The sequence below is a fragment of the Gadus chalcogrammus genome, chromosome 10 (assembly GCF_026213295.1).
Source record: "Gadus chalcogrammus isolate NIFS_2021 chromosome 10, NIFS_Gcha_1.0, whole genome shotgun sequence".
NCBI lineage: Eukaryota > Metazoa > Chordata > Actinopteri > Gadiformes > Gadidae > Gadus > Gadus chalcogrammus.
The window spans coordinates 22,535,698-22,558,804 of NC_079421.1; the positions used below are offsets into that span (position 1 = coordinate 22,535,698).

Here is a 23,107-nt window from a genome sequence, read left to right on the forward strand (position 1 = left end):
ATGGAATATGTAAACATATGCAGACCTTAATCGCAATACACGTAGCATAACATATATAGATTGTAACAGTAGCGATGCTTCCCCTATGTATGATTTCTTAGCTCAGCTTGCCTCTCACATTTTCAAGGAATGCAGACTTATGCAGGTTATGATACCAAATCAAGCCCACACTTTATACTGACGTCGGGGGAATATAATTAATTCTATGTTCTTAAATGTTTTCTGTATTTAATTCTAGTTCTGTTTTCATTGCTGTCCAATAGCTTTGTTTGATTGTATGCTTCTTTGTCAAAATAAAGTATTGAAAAACAGTAATAGTCTTATGAATAAATACACTTAAGTCATGTTCTGCACATTTTGCATTCATTCTCAAACATACTTGTTTAAATTTTTAACTCCCTAAAATAATAACCTCTCAATATGTACTTACACGTGTTTCAAACAGAGGCTGTATAAAATCACTTTCTATCCCTCACACAAGGTCAAACTCAAAGAACTACAATTGAGCGAGAATGGACGCAATCTTGTCTTCCACCTAGACCAGGGGTCTTCAAACTCAACTTACCTTGGGGCCCCTGAATGTAGAGTCTGGGTCAGGCTGGGCCACATCAAGTATTCCACAAAAAAAAGTAGCACAACTGACCCAATCTAAGTTAATGATCGGGCTATAATTAGATCACGTTGGCTATTTAATCGCTGACAACAGGGGACATTGATTGGCCGAAACCGGGACATTTTAGCGTCCTTTGGCTTTTGTCGGGACTCAGGACACGCAACTCAATATTGGGACTGTTAACCCTTTTTGATTACATTTCTTAAAAGGTTAACCCTTTTATGGTAGGTCTTTGTATTGCTCAGATATAATGCTTAAAATGTGATTACTCCTCATGGTTCATAGGTCAGTATCTAAGTTCAGGGTCCACTGACGTCCTGCGCATATGTAACTCTGCAGGCCGAGAGCTCTCCAATAATGGGATTAGTCTTATTCTCCATAATGTAAACGTCTATACATCTTGTGATCTGACCGGAAAAATTGACGTGATGCTGAAGAAATGTAATCAAATCTTATTTGCAGTTATCTCAATTATTAGGCCATGGTTTTCCACTGGTGGTCGGTGAAATAAGACTTTTCAGGTAAAGCCCTTAATTGAGAATGTGTGAGAAATGTGTGCTTGGAGTTTTTTTGATGCTGTGTGATTATCATTAGACATTTTCACAGAGTGAATGAGGCTAGATTTCAGGTTTGTCAGTGGCTCAATGGGATAATGTATTTTAATGGTGATCCTTAGGTTGAGAGTTTGAATCCCCATTAGAGCATGCTGAACATGTAATTTGGCCGTTACTCTGCAGCCCACTCACCTGAAAGCTGAGGCACAGTTACGGCATTAAGGGGAACATCAACATCTTCCTTCATAATTATATATCATATTTATATATCTTCCATTTATATCTTCCATTAGTCTGTTCTTGATTTAGGCCTACATGTATTCTCCTCGTTTCCCTACAGTATGCTGCACATATGTGAAAGTAGGATTGTATTTATTTTATATTGATGGAACATAATGCATCTATTCATAGTGAGAAATTCTATGCATTCTCTTGAATATACTTATTAATGAATTTGCTGATGCGGCCTAACATACAAACTCTTTAAAGTACTCAACAAAATTGTTAGAGGTTTCAAAGTTGTAGAATACTTTGATTTTAACAACTTACTGGATGTTTAAGTATGCATGAGATACTAAAGTAGTCTTCACGCTGACTGATGGATTTAAGCAGTTGTGTTGATGTGTTTGTTGGTTCCTTCTAAAGGTTAAGACATTCGACTGAACGTTGTCAACTGTTGAAAAGCTGGTGATGACCCTTGAAGGATGTAAACAAAGACCTTTATTCAGAGTACATGGCAGGGATGAGTATCACATGAATCATTGACCTTTGGGTTACATTTTCCTCAAGATGAACCACGTGGCAATGTACTCATACCCATACATTACATTTAACTTCCACTTGTATAAACATAACCGGCAAGGTTTATTCAAGGTTAAAGGTTTATGCAAAAAATAATTCCTGTCCAAACTGACAAATAAGGTTGTATCGTATAGATTGCATAAAATGGGTACCATTAGCTGGTGTGAATCTGGAAAGTACTTGTTAAAGGGTAATTCCGGTGTAAAATGGATTTGGGATATGTTTTGTATGATAACGAGTTGAAATGTTCGTTTTGGAGCACAAAAAACGCATATAGACGCTTTCTTCAGTTGGCTGTTTTTAGCCGATTCTATCGAAACGCTATAACCTTGGAACGATGGGGGCACTGGTTATGGTAAAATCTAAATCGCTATTTTTAACCACTTAAAAGGCTAAAAGTAGCCAGACACTTCTTTGGTAGTATAATAAGGGTCTTAACATATAAAACGAGGCATTGAGAACTTTGTAAATGTACATATTGTTTATTAAAAAGGACATTTTATACACACAATACCATCAGTAGATCACCCGTCTACGCCATTTTGTTTTTAAGTCTCGATAGGTAGACTGACGAACACAGAGATTGTGACATCCGTCAGCAACACACAAACTTGCCAATCTACTTATCGAGTCTTAAAAACAAGTCCTTTTAAGAGGTTTAAAATAGCGATTTAGTTTTTACCATAACCAGTGCCCCCATCGTTCCAAGGTTATAGCGTTTTGATAGAATCGTCTAAAAACAGCCAACTGAAGAAAGCGTCTATATGCCTTTTTTGTGCTCCAAAACGAACGTTTCAACTCTTTATCATACAAAACATATCCCAAATCCATTTTACACCGCAATTACCCTTTAACGGACGGCGACGTGGAATAGTGTCCAAAGCATTTTATTCAAGGAATTAACAGAAGAATTATAAATGTGTGGTTTTGCCATCTCTATAAAGTTAACTAACCTAGCGAGCCAATAACACTCTGTGGTTCCAGCCAGACCGAGGGAGGTCTTCGTCTGGGATGTGAGGGAAAACGTGATGTCAGCCGTGGTTTCTTTTGCACGGCCAACGTCTGGCAGACCCGTCGTGGCGGTACAGGACCGAGACTGATCTGGGGAGCCTCATGTCCTGGTGTTGACTCGCTTGAACACCAGGCCCGTGTCTCCAGGAGTGGTGCAGTTCTACGAGTGGTTCAGATACACACAGGAATAATACGTTTAGAACGCTTAAATCATCGACTGACAACGTTCAGGACTATCGCTGTTCTTAGTTTGAACCTTTGGGTTAACGAGTGTTAATGAAACGGTTATGTGAAGGATTGTTTACATACAAGGAATCATGTGGCACGAAGGAACATCAATATGATCCGTATTCTTACCATTTCAAGCTTGTCTTCAACGATCTCTGCTGTAAACAAGTACTGGGGGAATTGTATTTTGATCTTCCCACCCTCCATGGTCACATTAGCCTGGAAAGAGGAACACATAGAGAAGAGTTGTTGTGTTAGGCTCTGCACGTGTGTGTGTGTGTGTGTGTGTGTGTGTGTGTGTCTCTTTGATTTTTTGGAACCCCTCCCCTCTTATTTGAGGGGAATTATCACATGATTATTGAGCTGAACAGAAGTCCATTTGTGTTCTACCATTAATGACATACAGTTACTGCAATGCACGTTGGGACGTGTGTGTGTGTGTGTGTGTGTGTGTGTGTGTGTGTGTGTGTGTGTGTGTGTGTGTGTGTGTGTGTGTGTGTGTGTGTGTGTGTGTGTGTGTGTGTGTGTGTGTGTGTGTGTGTGTGTGTGCGTGCTGGCGCGCTGTGCACCCACCGTGAATTTGGCCCCCGTCATTGTCTGTAGTTCACACTCCTGTCCGATGGTGAACTCGTTGGACCAGGTCCAGTTGGGGATGGACTGGGTCCAGGTGAAGTGGTCGCCATCCTGGACCACCTCTGTCACTACCTTGTGGTCCGTCTTAGCACTGAGGAGGCCTGTGTGAGAGCAGAGGGGGGTACCAGGGGCTTTAGAGAGATCTACAGCACACACACACACACACACACACACACACACACACACACACACACACACACACACACACACACACACACACACACACACACACACACACACACACACACACACACGAATGAAAGCTTAAATGAAGGTACCAATGGCTTCCAGGAACTGCTCGTAGTTCTCCTGGCTCTCCAGAATGTATTTCCCTGTGAAGGCCATGTTGTTGGTGAGGAGCCGGCGGGAGAGTGGAGCTTAGAAGGACGCTGAGAAATGAGGAAAACTTGAACCAGGGCGTGTCTCTCTCCCGGATGCACTCCTTGTCTTTATGCGCTCGCTGAGTCACTCCCGAAACATCCTTCCCCCTTCTGAGTCCCAGCCCCCACAGGCCAGATGTCAGGCGCTCATTGAGAACATTGACTTGTGCAAACATTCAAAACCAATTTCACTTCCCAAAGAAGTGATGTAACGTTGGTACAGTCAAATCCAACCGTCACCCGCAGAGCGGAAATACCTGGGGGCTTTTTTTCCCCTGCGAAGTTGTGACAGACGAGGATGTTGACGATTATGTTAAGTAGTACAGAGGCAAAAGAATGCTGTTAAGCATCTAATCAGAAGTGCAAAACAGTTGCAGAATTTGTACATGTCGTGAAATAAGTAGTGAGTAAGTACAAGTCATGCCCGTAGAAGATGGATACAGAATGAGGTGTGAGCTAGAGATAAATACAGTAAATAGCCAGGGAATACAGGGAGTAAGCCCTTGCAGGTTGCTGCATGTAGTTCGCGTAGAGCTGCTCTAAACCAAAGCCATTATCACAGAGCATGCCCTGACTTCATTTAGAAGTCAGAAGTGAAGTTAGATTTCTCTCTGAACATGGTTCAGTCCATAGGAGGAAGTGGTGGTTGTTGATACCTTCATCATCATTCCCCTTTAGATAAGCACATTGTTGTCTGTGTGAATGAAGATGTAAAGGAGAGGGAGATAATAATAATAATGTAATAAATGTTATTATGGTGTTCTTTTGATACTCGTGAACATGGTTTATATTACCTTTGGGAAAAACACTAATGGATTAGGATTTGATTTCTCTGCCATCCACCCCTTTTCAAAGCAGAGCTGCCTCGTTCTTGTTTGATACGTGTTGCGGAGATGTGCTGGGTCAAAAATATATTTGTTAATAGAATTCCAACGCTCAGTCGCTTTCTGTTCCCTCCCTCTGAGCGGCGCGAACAAAGGGAAGGAACAGTCTGTGTCTCACGGCTTTATTTAGCTCGACGGAAGAGCACTCCCACTCCCTTACCGACGCCCGCCGGGCCCTGTCGTCTATGTTCTCAGCACGAGGGCACACAGAGCTCTCTGTCCTTCAATCTATGAACAAGAAGCCTTTCCCAATTTCACAGATCCATATATATTCAGATGTTCTGTAGCACGATGCAACCTGAAGGGAAACTCCTTAAAAGGAGAAGATCTGGTTCGTCAAACCATCGTTACCATCGCTCCTTTGGTCTTATTGTAAGGTGCTTGTCAGTCGATTCGTTGTATTCGTTCTTAAACTCCTACTGAAGGGCGTACATTGATTCTGAAAGACTACAGTGTTATACTGCCGTGGTTTACAGTAGTGGCAGGCGAGCTTGTGCTAATCGCTGCTCGGCCGAATCTGAGAAAGTCCTTTGGAGTAATATTGGTAACGGATGTTTTACTGAATCCAGGGGGGAAGGTTACGATGGTTTGATCCACAGGACTGCTACTGCCCTTTAGCTGAAGATCTTCAACTACAGCGGACTGTAGTTGAGCTGTAGAGGCCAGAAAGCCTTCATGGAATCACACTCACCGATATAAGGAGGAGACGTCGAAGCAAGAGGCCCTCTGTGATGAGCTTCATCCTCCTCTACCTCCTTCTGACTCCAGCCCTCCTGCAGGGAGTCCCCATGAGTCCAGGGTGTTTGAGTGCCACTGGTTCAGCCTGGTGAGAGATCATCTGACTGTGTGTGTGTGTGTGTGTGTGTGTGTGTGTGTGTGTGTGTGTGTGTGTGTGTGTCTGTGTCTGTGTGTGTGTCTGTGTGTGTGTGTCTGTGTGAGAAAGGGAGATTATAACCACAGTCGTAGTTGATTCATCACTGAGTTATCTTGGCGTTACTGACGGTAATTAGATCGATGTGTATAGGAGTAACTGACGGGTCATTAGATTGATTGAGTTTACCATGTGGTTGGTGCTAGCTAGACACTAGTATCCTTCACCATAAGACTGTACTAACATTAATATAAGATGTCACATTCATCTTTCCATCTTCTGGCAATGATTGTAGAAGAACTTTTAGGTTCTTCATCCCAATGGAAAAATGAATGTAGAGCAGGTCCTTAATGCTCTGAAAGGTTTCCTGCTAGGAGGCAGTTTGACTTCTCGTACTGCGTGTGTTACTGTCTTCCCCATGTGACAAGACGCCCACATTCACAACAAACCAACCTCAGGCATGCAGGGATAAACCGGGTTATACTTTATTTCCACAACATACCATGAAAATATCAAGGAAGAGAAACTCAAACACCTGTTACAGTAAATCCACCCATGTGTACAACTGTGTCTCCACAGATTCATAAGACAGGCATGGATCCAATCACCAACACGACTTAAAATGATGTGCCGGATGCATTATGACGCCAAGTTAAATAAGTTTCCTTCTGAAGTCTTCTGTTCAACACTATGCATGCACTGGACTCTCTCTTGACTCTCCAACCCCGTCCGACGCCGCCGTGAACCGTAAACCCCCCGGGGCGTGGCGGTCTGTCTCTGAACTGAACCGGCCTACGAGCCACACTCAGGGGGAGCCTGGCTTCCTCTTCTCTGTACAGTGGCAGAACATACAGTAACACAGGCCGACTCACACCGCGGAACACAGCAGCTTCAGTTTAACCGTCTGTAGTGGATAATCCCCGGGGGACCACACACCCTCTGTCCCCCACCTCCCTGGACCCCACCCCACCCCCCCCCTCAGCCCGAGTCCTCCCGGGTCCTCTCGCCTCCGTCGGGGCCGAAGGAGAAGGAGAACACCCCGCAGGAGGTCTCCGTGGCCTGGCCCCCGTCTCCCGCCCCCGCCCGGAACGAGCGGCCCTGGCATGCGGCGGTTGGGCTCCCGGGCAGGTTACCGTGCGTGGCCGGGCTCGCTCCTCCACCTCCTCCTCCTCCTGCACCTCCTCCTCCGCCCCAGACGTAGTGGCCCTCCCGCCGGGGGCAGGGCGGCAGCGGCGTGGTCATGTAGCTGGGGCTGGGGCTGGCGGAGGACGGCAGGGTGCGCTGGCTGCCGTTCAGCCCCCCCGAGGTGGGCTCCGCGGAGCCCTTGCGGGAGTTGGCGGAGGAGCTGAAGTTGGAGGAGCGGTAGTTGTAGGCGCGCCAGCCGGGCTGCTTGCGGCGGTGGCACTGGCAGCGCAGGATGCGGATGAAGGCCATCTTGAACTCGCGGCTGTAGCAGGGGTAGATGATGGGGTTGAGGCAGCTGTTGAAGTAGCCCAGCCAGAAGATGACCTTGAAGAGGGCCTCTGGGGGGCGCAGGTCTGTGTTGAAGGACCCTGAGAGAGAGAGAGAGAGAGAGAGAGAGAGAGAGAGAGAGAGAGAGAGAGAGAGAGAGAGAGAGAGAGAGAGAGAGAGAGAGAGAGAGAGAGAGAGAGAGAGAGAGAGAGAGAGAGAGAGGGGGGAGAGAGAGAGAGAGAGGGAGAGAGAGAGGGAGAGAGGGGGAGAGAGGGAGAGAGAGAGGGAGAGAGGGGGAGAGAGAGAGAGAGTTGCAGTCAATCAACTGGTATTTACGTTAGCCAACGTTCTTGAATAATGAGGGCATCGAGGAAGCCGGCGCCTCGTCCAATCGGAGGGACTGTTCAGCCGGGTGTGAGCTCAACAGGCATGATACAGAATCCTCTGATCAGGCCGAGGGTTGTTCAGCTGGCTGCGGTTCACATGTTTGCTCAGCAGGTGGCAGCGTTGCACAAGCTGAGAGAGAGGGTGCACGTGCAACGTGCAATTATGAAGTATTGTTTTCCCTTGACCTCCCAGTAGGTGTGTCATGGCAGAGACTTGCAGACTGTTTCTAACAACACACAGGGCACCACGGAAGGACCCATCATTCCTTAGTCGGACCGCTGCACTTTAGTTGGGGATTTTATCTGATATGGGGGGGGGGCAGACTTTGAATGTGCCCTAAACTAAGCTAAACTTCAGGAATAAAGAGGTGAGGCAGCTCGATGGTGTGTTTACCTCTGATAAAGTCTTATTTCTTTGAACACATGCACAATGTATTATGATTATAGATATTTAGACTTCCTCACAGATGTTTGTAACCGAGAAATAGAAAGGGAGAGAGGGTTTCAAAAGGGAGAACGGATGAGAAAAGAGAAGAGCACATTGCAGTTGGATTGGCTCTGTGGATGGATTGGACCATTTTGGTTTCTTTCTAAATCAAAGCATTATGATTACAACCAATTTCCTGCCACATTTCTGTTGGGGGTAATGAGTGTGACTGGACTCCGTCACGGAGGTAAACAGTAAACACCCTATCCCTCCCTGCTGCCACTCTCTTTATACCGGGGGCCAGCCTCTATATTCACAGGGAAACTAATACATAAATAATCAGTGGCAATGGGGAAAGACTGCAAATGGGAACTGTGTGTGTGTGTGTGTGTGTGAGTGAGCCGATCCTGATTTAAGTCACAGGGTAGATTGACAATGTCAAATCAAAAAGGTGTATTTTGGGCTTTCGCTAAAATTACACGGATTACTCATTTTCCTTTCTAACCGATGAAGTTTTGGCCCGGAGGATTTCGACAGGCGCAACATGTGGTTCTGCCACCCACGAGCTATCTGTAGTCTGAGGAGGAACAGCCAGACACCCACTGGGAGCAGGAAGAAGATGGCCGAGGAGTGTGTGGGCACGTTGGGGGCTGGCCAGAGACAGGTCTGATTCACGTAACATGTAGAAGAAATGTGTGTGTGTGTGTGTGTGTGTGTGCGTGTGTGTGTGTGTGTGTCAGCTACCCTGCTTCGAGCACATCGTTGAACACTCTGCCTAATTATCTTCATTTAAAATGTCCATTTTTTAAGAGGTTTTAGAGAGTATTTTACCCGCAATTCATTCAGACTACAGTTTAAAACTAATGGCCTGTTAATAGAGCAGTCAAGTGGAATTGAAGAGATTTATTAAATGGCCAGGCTTTCATTTCCATACCAATCATAGGCATAACTTAATCCTGCGGTTATGTAATTGTATCAAAGTGGCAGTGAAAATAGCATGTGAAAATACCGACCAGTTTGAAGAATTCAATTTATCTAAAGTACAGAAGGCCAAGACACATACGGAGAGCATTCCCCATCCTTATCTCACAGCAGGACCAATCAGAAGGCACACACACGCACACATAAACATACAGCTGCACACGCACGCAGGCACACGCTAGAGCACACGCACTCACGCATGTGCATGCACGCACATACGCACACACACTCAAACACATGTGCAAACATAAACTGGTGAAAAACACATTCACGCATACACACACACAGATACGTGCACATACACACACACATGCTCTCATTGAAGCAGTACATTGTCAACATTCTTCCTTCTTATGCTACCTACTCATCAGCATACACATGATTATCCACCAGAAGAATTACGACAAGGTCAGTCAAAGAAGATGACAGAATACTCCTAAATCCCATCTCTGTACAGCCGAGTCAGGGGGGCCAATGGAAACAACCCGATCGATGCTGTTGGTATCGGAGGGTGGCTGGTTCTGTGTGACCTTGATCCCACTCTACAGGTTATCCGTACAGAGTGACATTTATGTGTGTTGTTGTATTGGATCACGTCTCGAGTGTGTAACAGTAGCACAGGAACTGGCTCGGGGCGCTTGGAGGACGTGATGTTTGAGCATGGAGCGCCAGGTGAAGATGTAATCGGACTATATTGGAGCATAGCTTCTGAGGGGAGAGACTGCTCTGAGCCCAGACCAACATATGAAAGGGGCAGGATAACTCCTTGTTTCCTGTTTTGGTTCCAGAGGTATTCTTCCGAAGAGACACTTATCCGCGCGAGTGGACGAAGCTTTCAGAGCGGGGTCTCAGTGCGTGTTTCTACAGCGGCCCGTCTGCACAGTGTTGATTTAAAACCTTAAACTCTTCCACGGACAACTGGTGCTGATTGGTCTCTGGTCATCGCCTCACAGATCCACTGATTCCAGCTCTGGATTGGTTGAAGAAATGCACATTTACATTTAGGGCATTTAGCAGACGCTTTTATCCAAAGCGACTTACAACAAGGACATTTGTCAGAAGAAAGAGGAACAATACATCTCTGTCGGTACAGGAAAGATATTCATAACAAAACAAGTGCTAAGGATTTACAGTTGCTAGGTGAACCCCTTCCCCGTACACAACAAGATAGCTAGGATAAGATGCTACACAATGCCAAGTTCTATTTTTAAGTTCCAGGACGTACAACATGTGCGTACATTAAGTGCCAGGACGTACACCATACAATATGTGTGTACATTAAGTGCCAGGACGTACAACATACAATATGTGCGTACATTAAGTGCCAGGACGTACAACATGCAATGAGTGCGTGTGAGGGGTGTTTTCAGGAGAGTAAGGCAGGGGGAGGGGCAGTGAGGGGGGGGGGGGGGGTACGGGAGAAGGCAGAGTCCAGGTGAACTCTGAACACATTGAGACATGAAGCCAAGGAAGAAAAAAGATCCTGAGCTCCTCGGCCATCAGAGATTAGATTAGCCATCTGCAGTCGGCCTTGTGAGGCCGTGGGCAGGTGCAGCAGGTCCCGTTCATACTCCCCACTAACACGCTTCAGGGATAAGGTCCGGACTCCACAGGGAGCTGGACTGTATATGAAGGAAATGTACGAGGAAACGACGATTACTACAGCAGGGTCTCTGAGGGACCATCAGAATGGCATGAGACCCGCCTGCGAACTGGCAGAAGCCATGCACACCCGCGCACACACACACGCACGCACCCACGCACGCGCGCGCGCGCGCACACACACACACACACACACACACACACACACACACACACACACACACACACACACACACACACACACACACACACACACACACACACACACACACACAGACACAGACACACACATACAGAAACACACAAACATACTGAAACACACACACATACATGCAGAAAGACACACACACATACACATACAGAAACAAACACATACAGAAACAAACACACACACACACACACACACACACACACACACACACACACACACACACACACACACACACACACACACACACACACACACACACCCAGACGATGGCTACTGCTGGTCACGGTGGCTGTTTTAAACAAACTGCGGTCCGGGGATCTACATAAACAGAGGCTTTGTGTTGAGTGAGAGGATGTGGTCTGAGTGCGCCGCAGTGAGTGTGTTTATGTGTACGAGTACAGGTTGAACCTGTGAGGATGCAGGGGCTTGGCGACGGGACAATAGGAGGACAGACGGCCGGAGGAGCCATTGTTGCCGGTGTTTTCTTCACCGACATCTTCCCGCGGAGCCTCTGAGCTCCGCGGGAACATCTCCGCTCGGCTTCCTGTTATTTGTACTTCTGTCCACACTTACGTACGCATGACCTCATACTGTACGGACACACACACACACAGACACACTTAAGCACAGGAAGTTAAACGGATACACATGCACCTGCCCACGCACACACTAACTCACACACACTTAAGCACAGAAACTGAAATGGACACACACACACACACACACACACACACACACACACACACACACACACACACACACACACACACACACACACACACACACACACACACACACACGCACGCACGCACGCACGCACGCACGCACGCGCGTACCAATAACCACAGACACAACAGGAATTGACGCACTCCCGCACAAACTTACAGACCCCCTTAAGCACAGAAACCGAAACGGACACGCATACTCACACACATACATACTATACATACATACATACATACATACATACACACACATATACATACATACACACACCCATATATACATACATACATATAGACACTTTAGAAAAGCAACTTAAATGGACACACACATGCATGCATGTACACATGAACGCACACACAACCACAGACACACACCTGTGCACGCACGCATACACACACAGCTTGTTGCATCACCCCAGGCACGCGGTTCAGCGTTCATGATGCGACCAGACAGAGGTATAATTGCCGTCTCAAATCGCTTGGCCATTGAGTTATTTTGAGCGCCAGTGTTCTGGATACTGATGAGGGCCCGGCCCCTGGCCCCCCTGGCCCCTGGCCCCCCCTGGCCCCTGGCCACCGCTCAGCCTTCTCGTTAGGCCGTTATCTCTCTGACACTTTGCTGTCTTATTATTCCTGAACCTCAAACACCGTTTCAATTACCCCTGGAGCACAGGGGCCAGCCTCTCCGGCACGGAGGCACGCACATGTGCACACACGCACACACATGCACACACGCACACATGCACACACGCACACACATGCACGCACGCACACACATGCACACACGAACACATGCACACACGCACACATGCACACACGCACACACATGCACATGCAAACACGGAATGCACAAACAGAGTAACACGTGCACAGGTGCATGTGCACACTCGCACACAGACACAGTAGCACGTGCACAGATGCATGTGCACACAGACACGCACACACGTGTGCAGACACACACAGGGCCGCAGTGTTATCAGCTAAATAACCCCCGCACATAAGCAGGAGACACATCTGCATTACGCGTTCAAACCAAATGTTGGTTTCTCTGTCACGTCTGTCACGTCTGTCAGTCTGCGGCCCGGTCGATTAACGAGAAGCACTCCAGAGACGTTACTGTAGCACAGGGCCTTCATTCATCAAAGGAATAGATGTACCCTGGGGGAATAAGGATTGTGCTTGAGTAGAATCCACAGAGGGACCTGAGCATCAATGAGGACCTGAGAGCCTGAGGTCTTAGGCGTTTCCCCAGAGAGCTAGACTGTGTCCGCGCATAAACACCTGGTGAGGGAAATATATCGGTTGATTATGAAGCATGCAAATGGACTAGATGTGGGATCGAACATGGAATACTAAGTGCCATGAGGGAAGACAGAGAGAACGCCGTATCCGTTGTTGTATTTTAGTTGGATGGGTGTTGCGTAACACAAATGCTTTGTGTTTGCATAATGTGATGAAAATTTCTCGCAGTTATTGGTAAAAAAAGAAGAAAAAACGTTTTCATTTTTTCGCACACACTCCCGCCCTCCACCCCAACCCTCACTGATCAGATAATAGTAGATAACGTAATAAAATAATTGAGCATCCTTTTAAAAAGGCTCTTTCTCCCCAGCCTTTCAGCAGTCACTCTCCTGACTGACTGGCCCGGCTGCCTCATGTCTCCGGGTTCGCTCCGCCGGGACAATGGAGGAGCCTTGATGGGGCGGACCAGAGTCGCAGTCGCCACAATTAATCAATCAGCAGAAACAAAAAGTTAATTGCTACATTTTTTCAGGCAGACTCTTGCGCCGACAGATATTGCTCACGACATTAGCGGAGATGCAGAAGATAAAGACGGCTAGTAATGAGTCAGGGCAGAACATCTCTCTCTCTCTCTCTCTCCCCCTCCTCTCTCTCTCTCTCCTCTCTCTCTCTCCTCCTCTCTCTCCTCTCTCTCTTTGTCCTCTCTCTCTCTCTCCCTGTCTCTCTCTCTCCTCCTCTCTCTCTCTCTCTCTCTCTCTCTCTCTCTCTCTCTCTCTCTCTCTCTCTCTCTCCCTGTCTCTCTCTCTCTCTCTCTCCTGTCTCTCTCTCTCTCTCTCTCTCTCTCTCTCTCTCTCTCTCTCTCTCTCTCTCTCTCTCTCTCTCTCTCTCTCTCTCTCTCTCTCTCTCTCTCTCTCTGCTTTATGTGGGTGGTAACTAATGGCGGGTAGAGCACTGCCCACTGCCCCCATCAGACAGCCAGCTCTGGGGATAACTCAGGACGATGCGCTCTAAACACCGGCACCCTACAATCGAACCTCGACACTGACAAGAATCTCTCTGGGAAATTACTGGTTGGTAATGCACTCGCTTCCCATCGCCGTGCACAGTGTTGTACGTATGGCATTCCACGCATCCACGAGAGCCAGTTTACCGAGCCAAAAGTGTAGGGGTGTGTTTCGTTGTGAAAATGGCAGCCATATGTCAGGGCGCTATTGTTCAATCATCGTTAACAGTAGCAGACCGGCAGATGCTATTCCAGGAGGATGGTGGATGCGTCTCAAAAACAGACCATTCCTTAAACACTCCCAGCTGACGGGCGTCCACATCATGGGAGATCAGCCCGCCGGAGATAAGGGTGGAAGGGTACATGGGAGTGTCCCGCAGGCCGGGGTTCTGATGAAGCGCTCCGACGCGCCCCTGCTGTGTGACATCAGGGGGATCTGTCACGGCTGTAATGGGGACTGCTACGTGCCCCCCCCCCCGCTGCTAGGTGTCTGCGCGCTGCGTGGTGTAAACACGCGATAAGAGTCGGATTAGGGCCCGCCGGAATCGCTAGCACGCTTCGATAGGATTTGTATCCCTCCCTCCTGCACAAGTGTGTGGCTGTAAACGCACACGCCAGAGTTCTGAGTTGACGTTACAAATTGGCAAGCAGGCCCCAACACACACTAATGCATGTGCACGCTCACTCACACACGTACACACGCATACACAAACACGTACACAAACACACACGAGTACATGCACAAGTATACTCGACCACACGTACATACACACAAGCACACATATGCATACATACACAACCACATGTACACACATACACACAGACACACACACACACAGACACATTCATTCACACGTACAATCATGCACACATACTCTCATGCACATATACACTCATGCACACGTACACTTACACACACCTATACTATGACAAATGTGTAGAAACACACACATTCACCCACTTAAACACACACGTGCACTCATGCACATATTCGACCACACGTACACACACACACACACACACACACACACACACACACACACACACACACACACACACACACACACACACACACACACACTAGGGACTGCTCTGGGTTAATAACATGGCCACAGGGGTCTGGGACTCGTTGGAGGACGACGGCCCTGGCTGTCTCTGTGTGTTCTCCCACCCTCAGGTCACTACAGTAAAATACTCTGCATATTTTCCTGAACACCCTTTCCCCTCTCCGAGCCGCCGTCCCAACGCCTCCGTTACGCTCCGCATTCCACCGCAGCCGAGGACTTTCCATTTCCTCTGACGTTCCCTAAGGAACATCAGAGCCACCCGGACGCATCCCGGGTCGCCCGTACGGGCCCTGTGGCCTCAAGGTTGTGGAGGGGGGCCTCTAGTGGGGACCCCCAGTAACCCCCCATACCGCCCCGGTCCATGGCGCTATCGGACTGGGACATCTGTTTACTCACTAACGCACTCCTCGGGGAGGAGGGGGGAGGGGTTGGAGGACCCTGAACTAAACCTCTACAAACGGACCTCTCTTAGTAGTGACGCCGTCCTCAGTGTTTTGAAACGCGGTCGTGTTCCACCTCAGAAGAGAGAACCAGAATTAACGAGAGTCAGGATGAATGAAGACATCAACGGAGGGCAAGCAAGCCACAAACAAAACGAATTATTATTCACGGGCGATGAGACTACAATAATATAAAAGCAGTACATGAATATATCGGCAGACCACAGAATCTGAAAATGAACTGAGGCTCACCTCATAATCAAAACTGTTCGGGGTAATTGCTTTTTCTTCAGCACTTTGCTGAACAAACGCCCCTGGGAAGGCCTGCCACCCCTAGTGCAGCTGATTAGAACGAGTGAGCCATAACCAACATTCCTCTGGAGATATCTTATTTATGTTTACCGGGGTTAGAACCAAATGTATGGCAAAGCTCCAGAAGCAACATCAAATCCCTTCAGAAGTAATTAACTGATAAGTGCGAGCGACAGAAAGGTTTGATACACGGAGATGTGTTGTTGTTCTTGTTGTTATTTTGGCTCTTATAGCCCAGCCTGGTGTGCACCTACCTATGGGCAGCGCCAGGAAGAAGGGAAGCCAGCAGAGCGTAAACATGCCCACCACAATCCCCAAGGTCTTGGCGGCTTTCTTCTCCCGGGAGAATTTAAGAAGTTTCAGAGTCAGGGAACTTCGCGCCTGATTCGCGCGGCCCTTCCCGGCCCCGGAGCAGCTCTGGTCCTCCTGCACCTGAGAGCCCTTGTGGATCCGGAGCGTCAACTCTCCCGAGTTCATCCTCTCCCGCAAAACGCCCGCCTCCAGGTTCTTTGTGGTCCGCTTGGCGACGATGTACACCCGGCAGTACATGGCCAGGATCACCACCAGCGGAATGTAGAAGGAGCCCAGCGAGGAGAAGAGTGCGTAAAACGGCTCCTCCGTGATTGGGCACACCGTATCGTCCGGCGACGGGGGCTGCTTCCACCCGAGCAGGGGACCGATGGAGATGACGATGGACAGCACCCACACGCCGAGCATGGCCAGCAGAGCCCGCTTCTCGGTCACTATGCCCGGGTACTGAAGCGGGTGGCTCACTCCGATGAAGCGGTCGATGGAGATTACGCACAGGCTCATGATGGACGCGGTGCAGCACAGCACGTCGAGCGCAGCCCAGATGTCACAGAAGATCCGGCCGAACACCCAGTAGTCCAGGATCTCCAGCGTGGCCGACACGGGCAGCACCATGGTGCCGAGGAGCAGGTCGGCGATCGCCAGGTTGATGATGAAGTAGTTGGTTGGGGTGCGCAGGTGCCTGTTGCACACCACCGCCAGGATGACCAGAATGTTGCCCACGATGGCGAACACGATGAAAGCGCCCAGCACCAGGGCAAGCGGGATGGCTCTGGTGAGGTCCACCTCGCTGGGCTCCGTCTGGTTGCCCGTGGAGTTGCTGGTAAAGTTGACCGAAGCCAGAGAAGACGTGATTGCTCCGGAGTCGATTTTGGAAGAACCATGATCCCACACGCGTGTGACATTGTCGAAGCTCTGATTCATTTTGAACGGAGCGGTCCTCCATATCAGGCGTCAGATCACTTGCGGGTTGAATACTCCGAACTGCCCAACATGGTGCGTCTGCACATGGCACCCGGCAGCAGCGTGCATGTCGGACAAGTGTCCTCCTCACACAAGTGGTCCACCGGTTACGCTCAGTCTCTCAGTGCGCACAATCCCCAAACCAAGGAAAGAGCGCGCCTGCACGACTCTGCAGCTCAGGCAGTCTCCCCTCCTTCACCACCACTCTCTTCCAAGCTAAGACTTCACACTACGGTGGGGAAAAGTTGACCTCATCTCGCACAAAGTCTACTTCACGATTCAACCGACTTAACAAAAATATATATAATCATTACGAGAAAATAGACACAAATACACGACTAATGTTATAATGTCCTACGTCGATTTGGGAACGTATCCACAGTAAAGCGCATAACTTGAGGTTCCTCGGCTGCCTTTACGCGCAGGCATTCTTTGCGTCTTGCAGACTTGTGCAGGAGTTGCGTGAGAGGAGCGTCCCCATGGCTCGGCTGTACGTAACGTGGGAAAGGCTCCTCAGGAGTGCCTCCAAGCCAATGGCAGGAAGGCCATTGGGCTTCATTCACGTTTCCCTCAGCTATATCTTACAGTTTATAGCTGAGGAAAGTTTTTTTTTTGCTTAGCAACGACAATGCAAACACAACGGCCATGATCACTATATAGGCTATATATAGCATATATATATATATATATATATATATATATATATATATATATATATATATATATATATATATATATATATATATATATATATATATATTTATATATATATACATATATATATACATATTATATATATATACACACACACACACACAGCTTAGAAATAGTGTATTGTTATCGTGCCACAAGCCCTAAATAAATGTCAAACAATAATTAACACACAAATAAACAAAAATGTACGCTAAGTGCTTTTCTCCCTTCTCCACCCTTTAATATAAATTATAATTATAAGTGTAAGCATAAGTTACGAGTAAATATTATACCTTATATATATATATATATATATATATATATATATATATATATATATATATATATATATATATATAAAATAAATAAAAACAATAGGCCTAGTTAAGTACTGTATTTCTTATTTCACTTTGGGCTTCCATAAAGCACAAACCAAGCCAGCTCACTGTGCCAAGCGCTCCCTGGACCTTCCGTGCTTTCTCTCTGCAGAGCAGCCCCGCTGAATACCAATGACATAACCCCCGGCGCCCGCTCTCAACCGGCTCAACCGTCCCGCTCAGGTCATGCTTAGAGCGTTGGTAAATCATCCGCTCTGAGCGAAGGTTTCCCGAAGCACACTCGATCTCCATTTCCATACTCGGTGTATTTACCATCCACTCGTCTAAACAGATTTGACCCTCAGCCGTTGGAGAATGTGTACTTTCAGGAGGAGGGATGTGTTCAGAGAGGGAGGGGGGGGGAGCCGTGCGCTCCGAGTTCAGAAGGCTTTTCATCAAGCACAGCTATTTGAACTATTTCTCGTCCGGCTATTTGCATCTCATTAAATCACTGGTTCTTCGTATTGGGTGTCTCTAATGTGGGCTGTTTTTCTTTACTCTAAACGACCAGTAGGCCTAGGAGGTTCCTTTTATTTGGATGCTGGTGTCGCAGTGAGACCCTCAGTCCATACATTCCTCCGTGTTCCCCTCCTGAAGCAAAGCATCCTGTGGAACGCTCTGCGAGCTATTTTAACAGAGGTTCTGTTTTTAACTGCACCTGTACCGCTATTTAACCTGCGGCGTGACACCCACGACCACGTTGAACTTACACCTTCTTACCAACAAACTCACAACATTCCCAAGATCACCAATGCTCCAGAAACGTAGCCACACAGGTGTCGCACTTATGTGTTAGTCTGAAGTCGTAAGAGGCTGGACACCGGAGAGGAGAATGTACATGTAAACAAACGTTAACTGTAGTACGCTTTCAAAGGCGGGCTGACGGCAGGTCCAGCTGCTGTGGAGGTGTCTGCAGGCCGCAAGCAGCATCTGGTGACGGCCGCCATCGTACCGTTGGACCTGCCTGCTGGCCCTGCCTGCTGGCCCTGCCTGCTGGCCCTGCCTGCTGGCCCTGCCTGCTGGCCCTGCCTGCTGGCCCTGCCTGCTGGCCCTGCCTGCTGGCCCTGCCTGCTGGCCCTGCCTGCTGGCCCTGCCTGCTGGCCCTGCCTGCTGGCCCTGCCTGCTGGCCCTGCCTGCTGGCCCTGCCTGCTGGCCCTGCCTGCTGGCCCTGCCTGCTGGCCCTGCCTGCTGGCCCTGCCTGCTGGCCCTGCCTGCTGGCCCTGCCTGCTGGCCCTGCCTGCTGGCCCTGCCTGCTGGCCCTGCCTGCTGGCCCCTCTAACAGCGGCCCGAGGCCCATCAACCTGCCTGTGCTGCTGGGACTGGACCAGTCTGAACCGGTGTATCCGTAACCATTTATGGTACTTAAAAACACAAATAAATCCAGAAAATATATATTTACTCAGGACTCAGATTTCCTCCTGAGTACCATTTATGGTGAAAGGAACACACTGATCCGAAGATCAAGACCGAATCTATCTGTTTATCTGTTTATCTATTCATCTATCCATCTATCCGCCTATTTATCTATCTATCCGTCATCTTTCTTTTATCTAGTATCTTCTATTATCCTTCTTTCGCGTATGGCTTGATGTCTAACGAAGCTTTCACAATAAACAGCCGTTTGTCACCCAGGCTCTCGTTCTCCGAGGTATAAGGGCATGTTAAACAACAGAAAGAAACTTCAAATATGTGCGGAAGCGCAGCATATATCCATATAGGGAGGTCTGAGGAGGTCAATGCTAACGTGCGCATGGAATGCTTTAACCTGACGTGAGGCCTGTAAATCCACAGAATAAGAGAACACAAGAAATGAACTCCATCGGCTGGTGATGCCTCCTCGTTAAGTCTTCCCCTTCCCTCACTGGGGGACAGAGTGAGACAGGTATAACATAGATATATTCTGTAGCTGTCATGGCTTACATTTACTGTACATTTACATTTAGGGCATTTAGTAGACGCCTTTATCCAAAGCAACTTACAATAAGTACATTTGTCAGAAGAAAGAGAAAGGATAATATATGGCTGTCTATCCGTTAAATCAGCCTCAATGCGCTCACTACCCTTCTGGAGACGGCGCCCCAGTCTTACTGAACCGCTCCAATGACCCTGAACCAAGAGTGCAGGAGGGGTACTTTAAAGGTCCCATGACATGCCACCAGGTGTGGTGTGATTAGCCGTTACAAGCCGTTTTGGAAATCTGTCCCTTATGACATCACAGGTGGGCGTGTCCACCTAGGTGTGTGCTGGATAGATCAGTCTACCAGCCTACCCAGTGGACTGTAGCAAACGTTGCTCATCTATCCGTCACACATCTAGGTGGACACGCCCACCTGTGATGTCATAAGGGACAGATTTCCAAAACGGCTTGTAACGGCTGATCACACCACACCTGGTGGCATGTCATGGGACCTTTAACGTCAGGTTGGGGGGGGGGGGGATGTGGACATTGTTGCCGTTCCCTGACACACAGACGCACCGTTCCTGTGTCTGTTGGTGCAGCTAGCTTACGGCGGGCTAACGGCACATGGAAACAACGACAGCAAATATGATGCAACGAGCAGTTGCAAATTTTACAGTTTAACATCTGTGCAGACGCCACAACGTGAGCTATTAACCGTCATTAGTCTTCCTATTGGATGTTGCGCACAGTGTGGATTTATGTGTTGTTGTTTTGCCGGCGACGTTAGGAGTAACCAAGGGCGCGCTGTTGAAATCCTATGATGGAACGTCTCTGGATTTAGTTTTTTCAAGAAGAAAGCTGGGGAAATAGTGATTATGTGTATTTTTCAATAACGGTTTCGTGTTTCTCCCCTGGTGGATAAGTCGTTAGGGTTTGAATGACACCTGATTTAAAGAAGTATTTTCCACATAAGAGGACAAAAAAGTCATTTTTGGTTCCTGGTGTTCTAGCCAGAGGGAGCTGGCTGGACTCCAGGCCCTGGGAGGGTGAATCTTCTGTGGAGGACTCGTTTCCATTTCACCATTTCATCATCCACTCAGCGACCAAGTCATATTCATTTCATTTGATTCTTCCCTCATTGCAATTCTAGTTTTATCTTAGTTTAATATCCCCCCTCCCCCTTATCCCCCTTCATCCCTCTTACACACTTATTTTATGTTGTATGTCCATGCATTTAAAAATAGTACTTATCATTGTGTAGCATCTATCCTAGCTATCTTTGCTTTTTACAGGGAATGGGTTAACCTAGCGATTGTTAGTGCTTGACACTTCCACATCCTTACTGTAGGCCTACCGACAGCGATATATTGTTCTTTCTCTTTCTTCATACAAATGTAAGTCGCTTTGGATAAAAGCGTCTGCTGAACGCCCTAAATGTAAATGTAAATCCATCCAACTCTCCATGATTCCCCCTCAGCTTGATGTCACTGGAGGAGTGTGCTCAATGATTAAAGTTAAACGCACACGCCCATTCTATCATCTTTAATACACCAAAGTAAACAAAGACTGTAGGCCATACATTAGCGGGTCAACTCAGCCTTATCATAATGCTCGGTTCAACCTTACGATCACTGGATTTAAACACGGTAGTTACACTCATAAAACTAAACCCATGGTCCCTCGTTCCTGGTATCTATCTGTTTGATCAGACTGAGGTTCTGTGCGCTCTGTCTCGGTGGTCCCTAATGACCCTGAGCTTTGCTGTGATTGGCCGCCCGCCATGGATCACCTCAGCGTGGACGACGTACCCCACGTCGCCCCGCGGGCCGACAAGCGGCAGAGGCCGGCGATTGTTTTGTCTGTCGCTAAAACGGATCGGCTCCACAAAGAGCCAGACGGTGATCTTAGCCCTCAGCTCTCAGAGGCCCTCTTCATTTTTCATTTCCTTTACTGCGTCTTGGAATCTTCTCGCTCTCACTGTAGCTCTTGCTCTTTATCACACTCTCTCTCTTCCTCGCTCTCATACTTTCTTTCTCTCTCTCTGTCTCTCTCTCTCTCTCTCTCTCTCTCTCTCTCTCTCTCTCTCTCTCTCTCTCTCTCTCTCTCTCTCTCTCTCTCTCTCTCTCTGTCTCTGGCCAACACATAAGTGAAGAGTAAGAGCCCATTCATAAAAAAAGATATAGGTATTTCATAGAAACGCCCTGCGGGAGCATTTATTGCCACACACAATTTCATCACCTGCTGGAAAAAAAAGCGTCTGGCAAAGACAGCGGATGAAAAAACCGGATGTAAAAACGCAAAGACAGCACTTTCCAAAGCAGCGTTTATCCTCCAATGAGGGGACTCGGAGGCAGTGATGAACGCCGGGCTGCACTTCAATCTCCCAACACCTTTTGTGTCTGTCCTCCAAAGGGAATCTAAGGCCCATCACGGGGGGATCGATGGGGCACAGGGGGGGGGCGGGCTGCCCGGCCGGGGGTCGGGCCGGGGCAGGGGGCTTTGTGTGGGGGTCTTGATGGAGGGTGGTTGGGGTGGTGCCCGGGGAGCCTCCATCACCCGGGCCCATCACGTCTGGCCGGCTGGCGACGCCCAGCCCTGACACACTCAGCTGCTGAGTGGACGCTTTGCGGCGGAGTCCACTGCAGGCATTAGATGATTGCCTCGTGCCTCCGTGGTCTCGTGGACAGGAGGGGACCTGTGAAGTCTTCTCCCCCAAGACGGAACCAGCAGATTGATCTCTTCTGGAATGGTTCCCTTCTCCTCTTTCTTTCTCTCTTACTTACTCTTTGTTAATTTTTTCCTCATTTGTTTTTTTGTTTCTTATTTTTTGTTTGTTCGTTCTTTGTTTGATGGTTCGTTAGTTGGTTCGTTTCCTCTTTCTTTCTCTCTTAAATGGCCGATGCACATGTCGGAAAAAACATGTCCAAAATCAGACTGCTTTTTATTATCTGAACGGTTCCCAGATTAGAAAGTAGCTGTCAATCATTGCTGTGTCTGTGCAGATTATATCTGTGTGTGAGTGTGCTTGTGTTTGTGTGTTAT

The 23,107-nt window shown here is 48.0% G+C and overlaps 2 protein-coding genes across 2 annotated transcripts; both read right to left on the reverse strand.

The window, feature by feature from the left end:
* Positions 1 to 1,214: 1,214 nt before the first annotated feature.
* Positions 1,215 to 4,274, reverse strand: LOC130390802 (gastrotropin-like). Its single transcript, XM_056600953.1, has 4 exons — positions 4,119 to 4,274; positions 3,781 to 3,941; positions 3,337 to 3,426; positions 1,215 to 3,139 (listed from the first exon to the last, which is right to left on the reverse strand). Exons 1-4 carry the CDS (start codon positions 4,183 to 4,185, stop codon positions 3,080 to 3,082), a joined length of 378 nt encoding a protein of 125 aa, XP_056456928.1. The 5' UTR covers positions 4,186 to 4,274; the 3' UTR covers positions 1,215 to 3,079.
* A 2,679-nt stretch (positions 4,275 to 6,953) lies between these two features.
* Positions 6,954 to 17,674, reverse strand: LOC130390291 (alpha-1A adrenergic receptor-like). The gene is made up of 2 exons (XM_056600152.1): positions 16,078 to 17,674; positions 6,954 to 7,528 (listed from the first exon to the last, which is right to left on the reverse strand). Exons 1-2 carry the CDS (start codon positions 17,054 to 17,056, stop codon positions 6,954 to 6,956), a joined length of 1,554 nt encoding a protein of 517 aa, XP_056456127.1. The 5' UTR covers positions 17,057 to 17,674.
* Between the last annotated feature and the right edge of the window lie 5,433 nt (positions 17,675 to 23,107).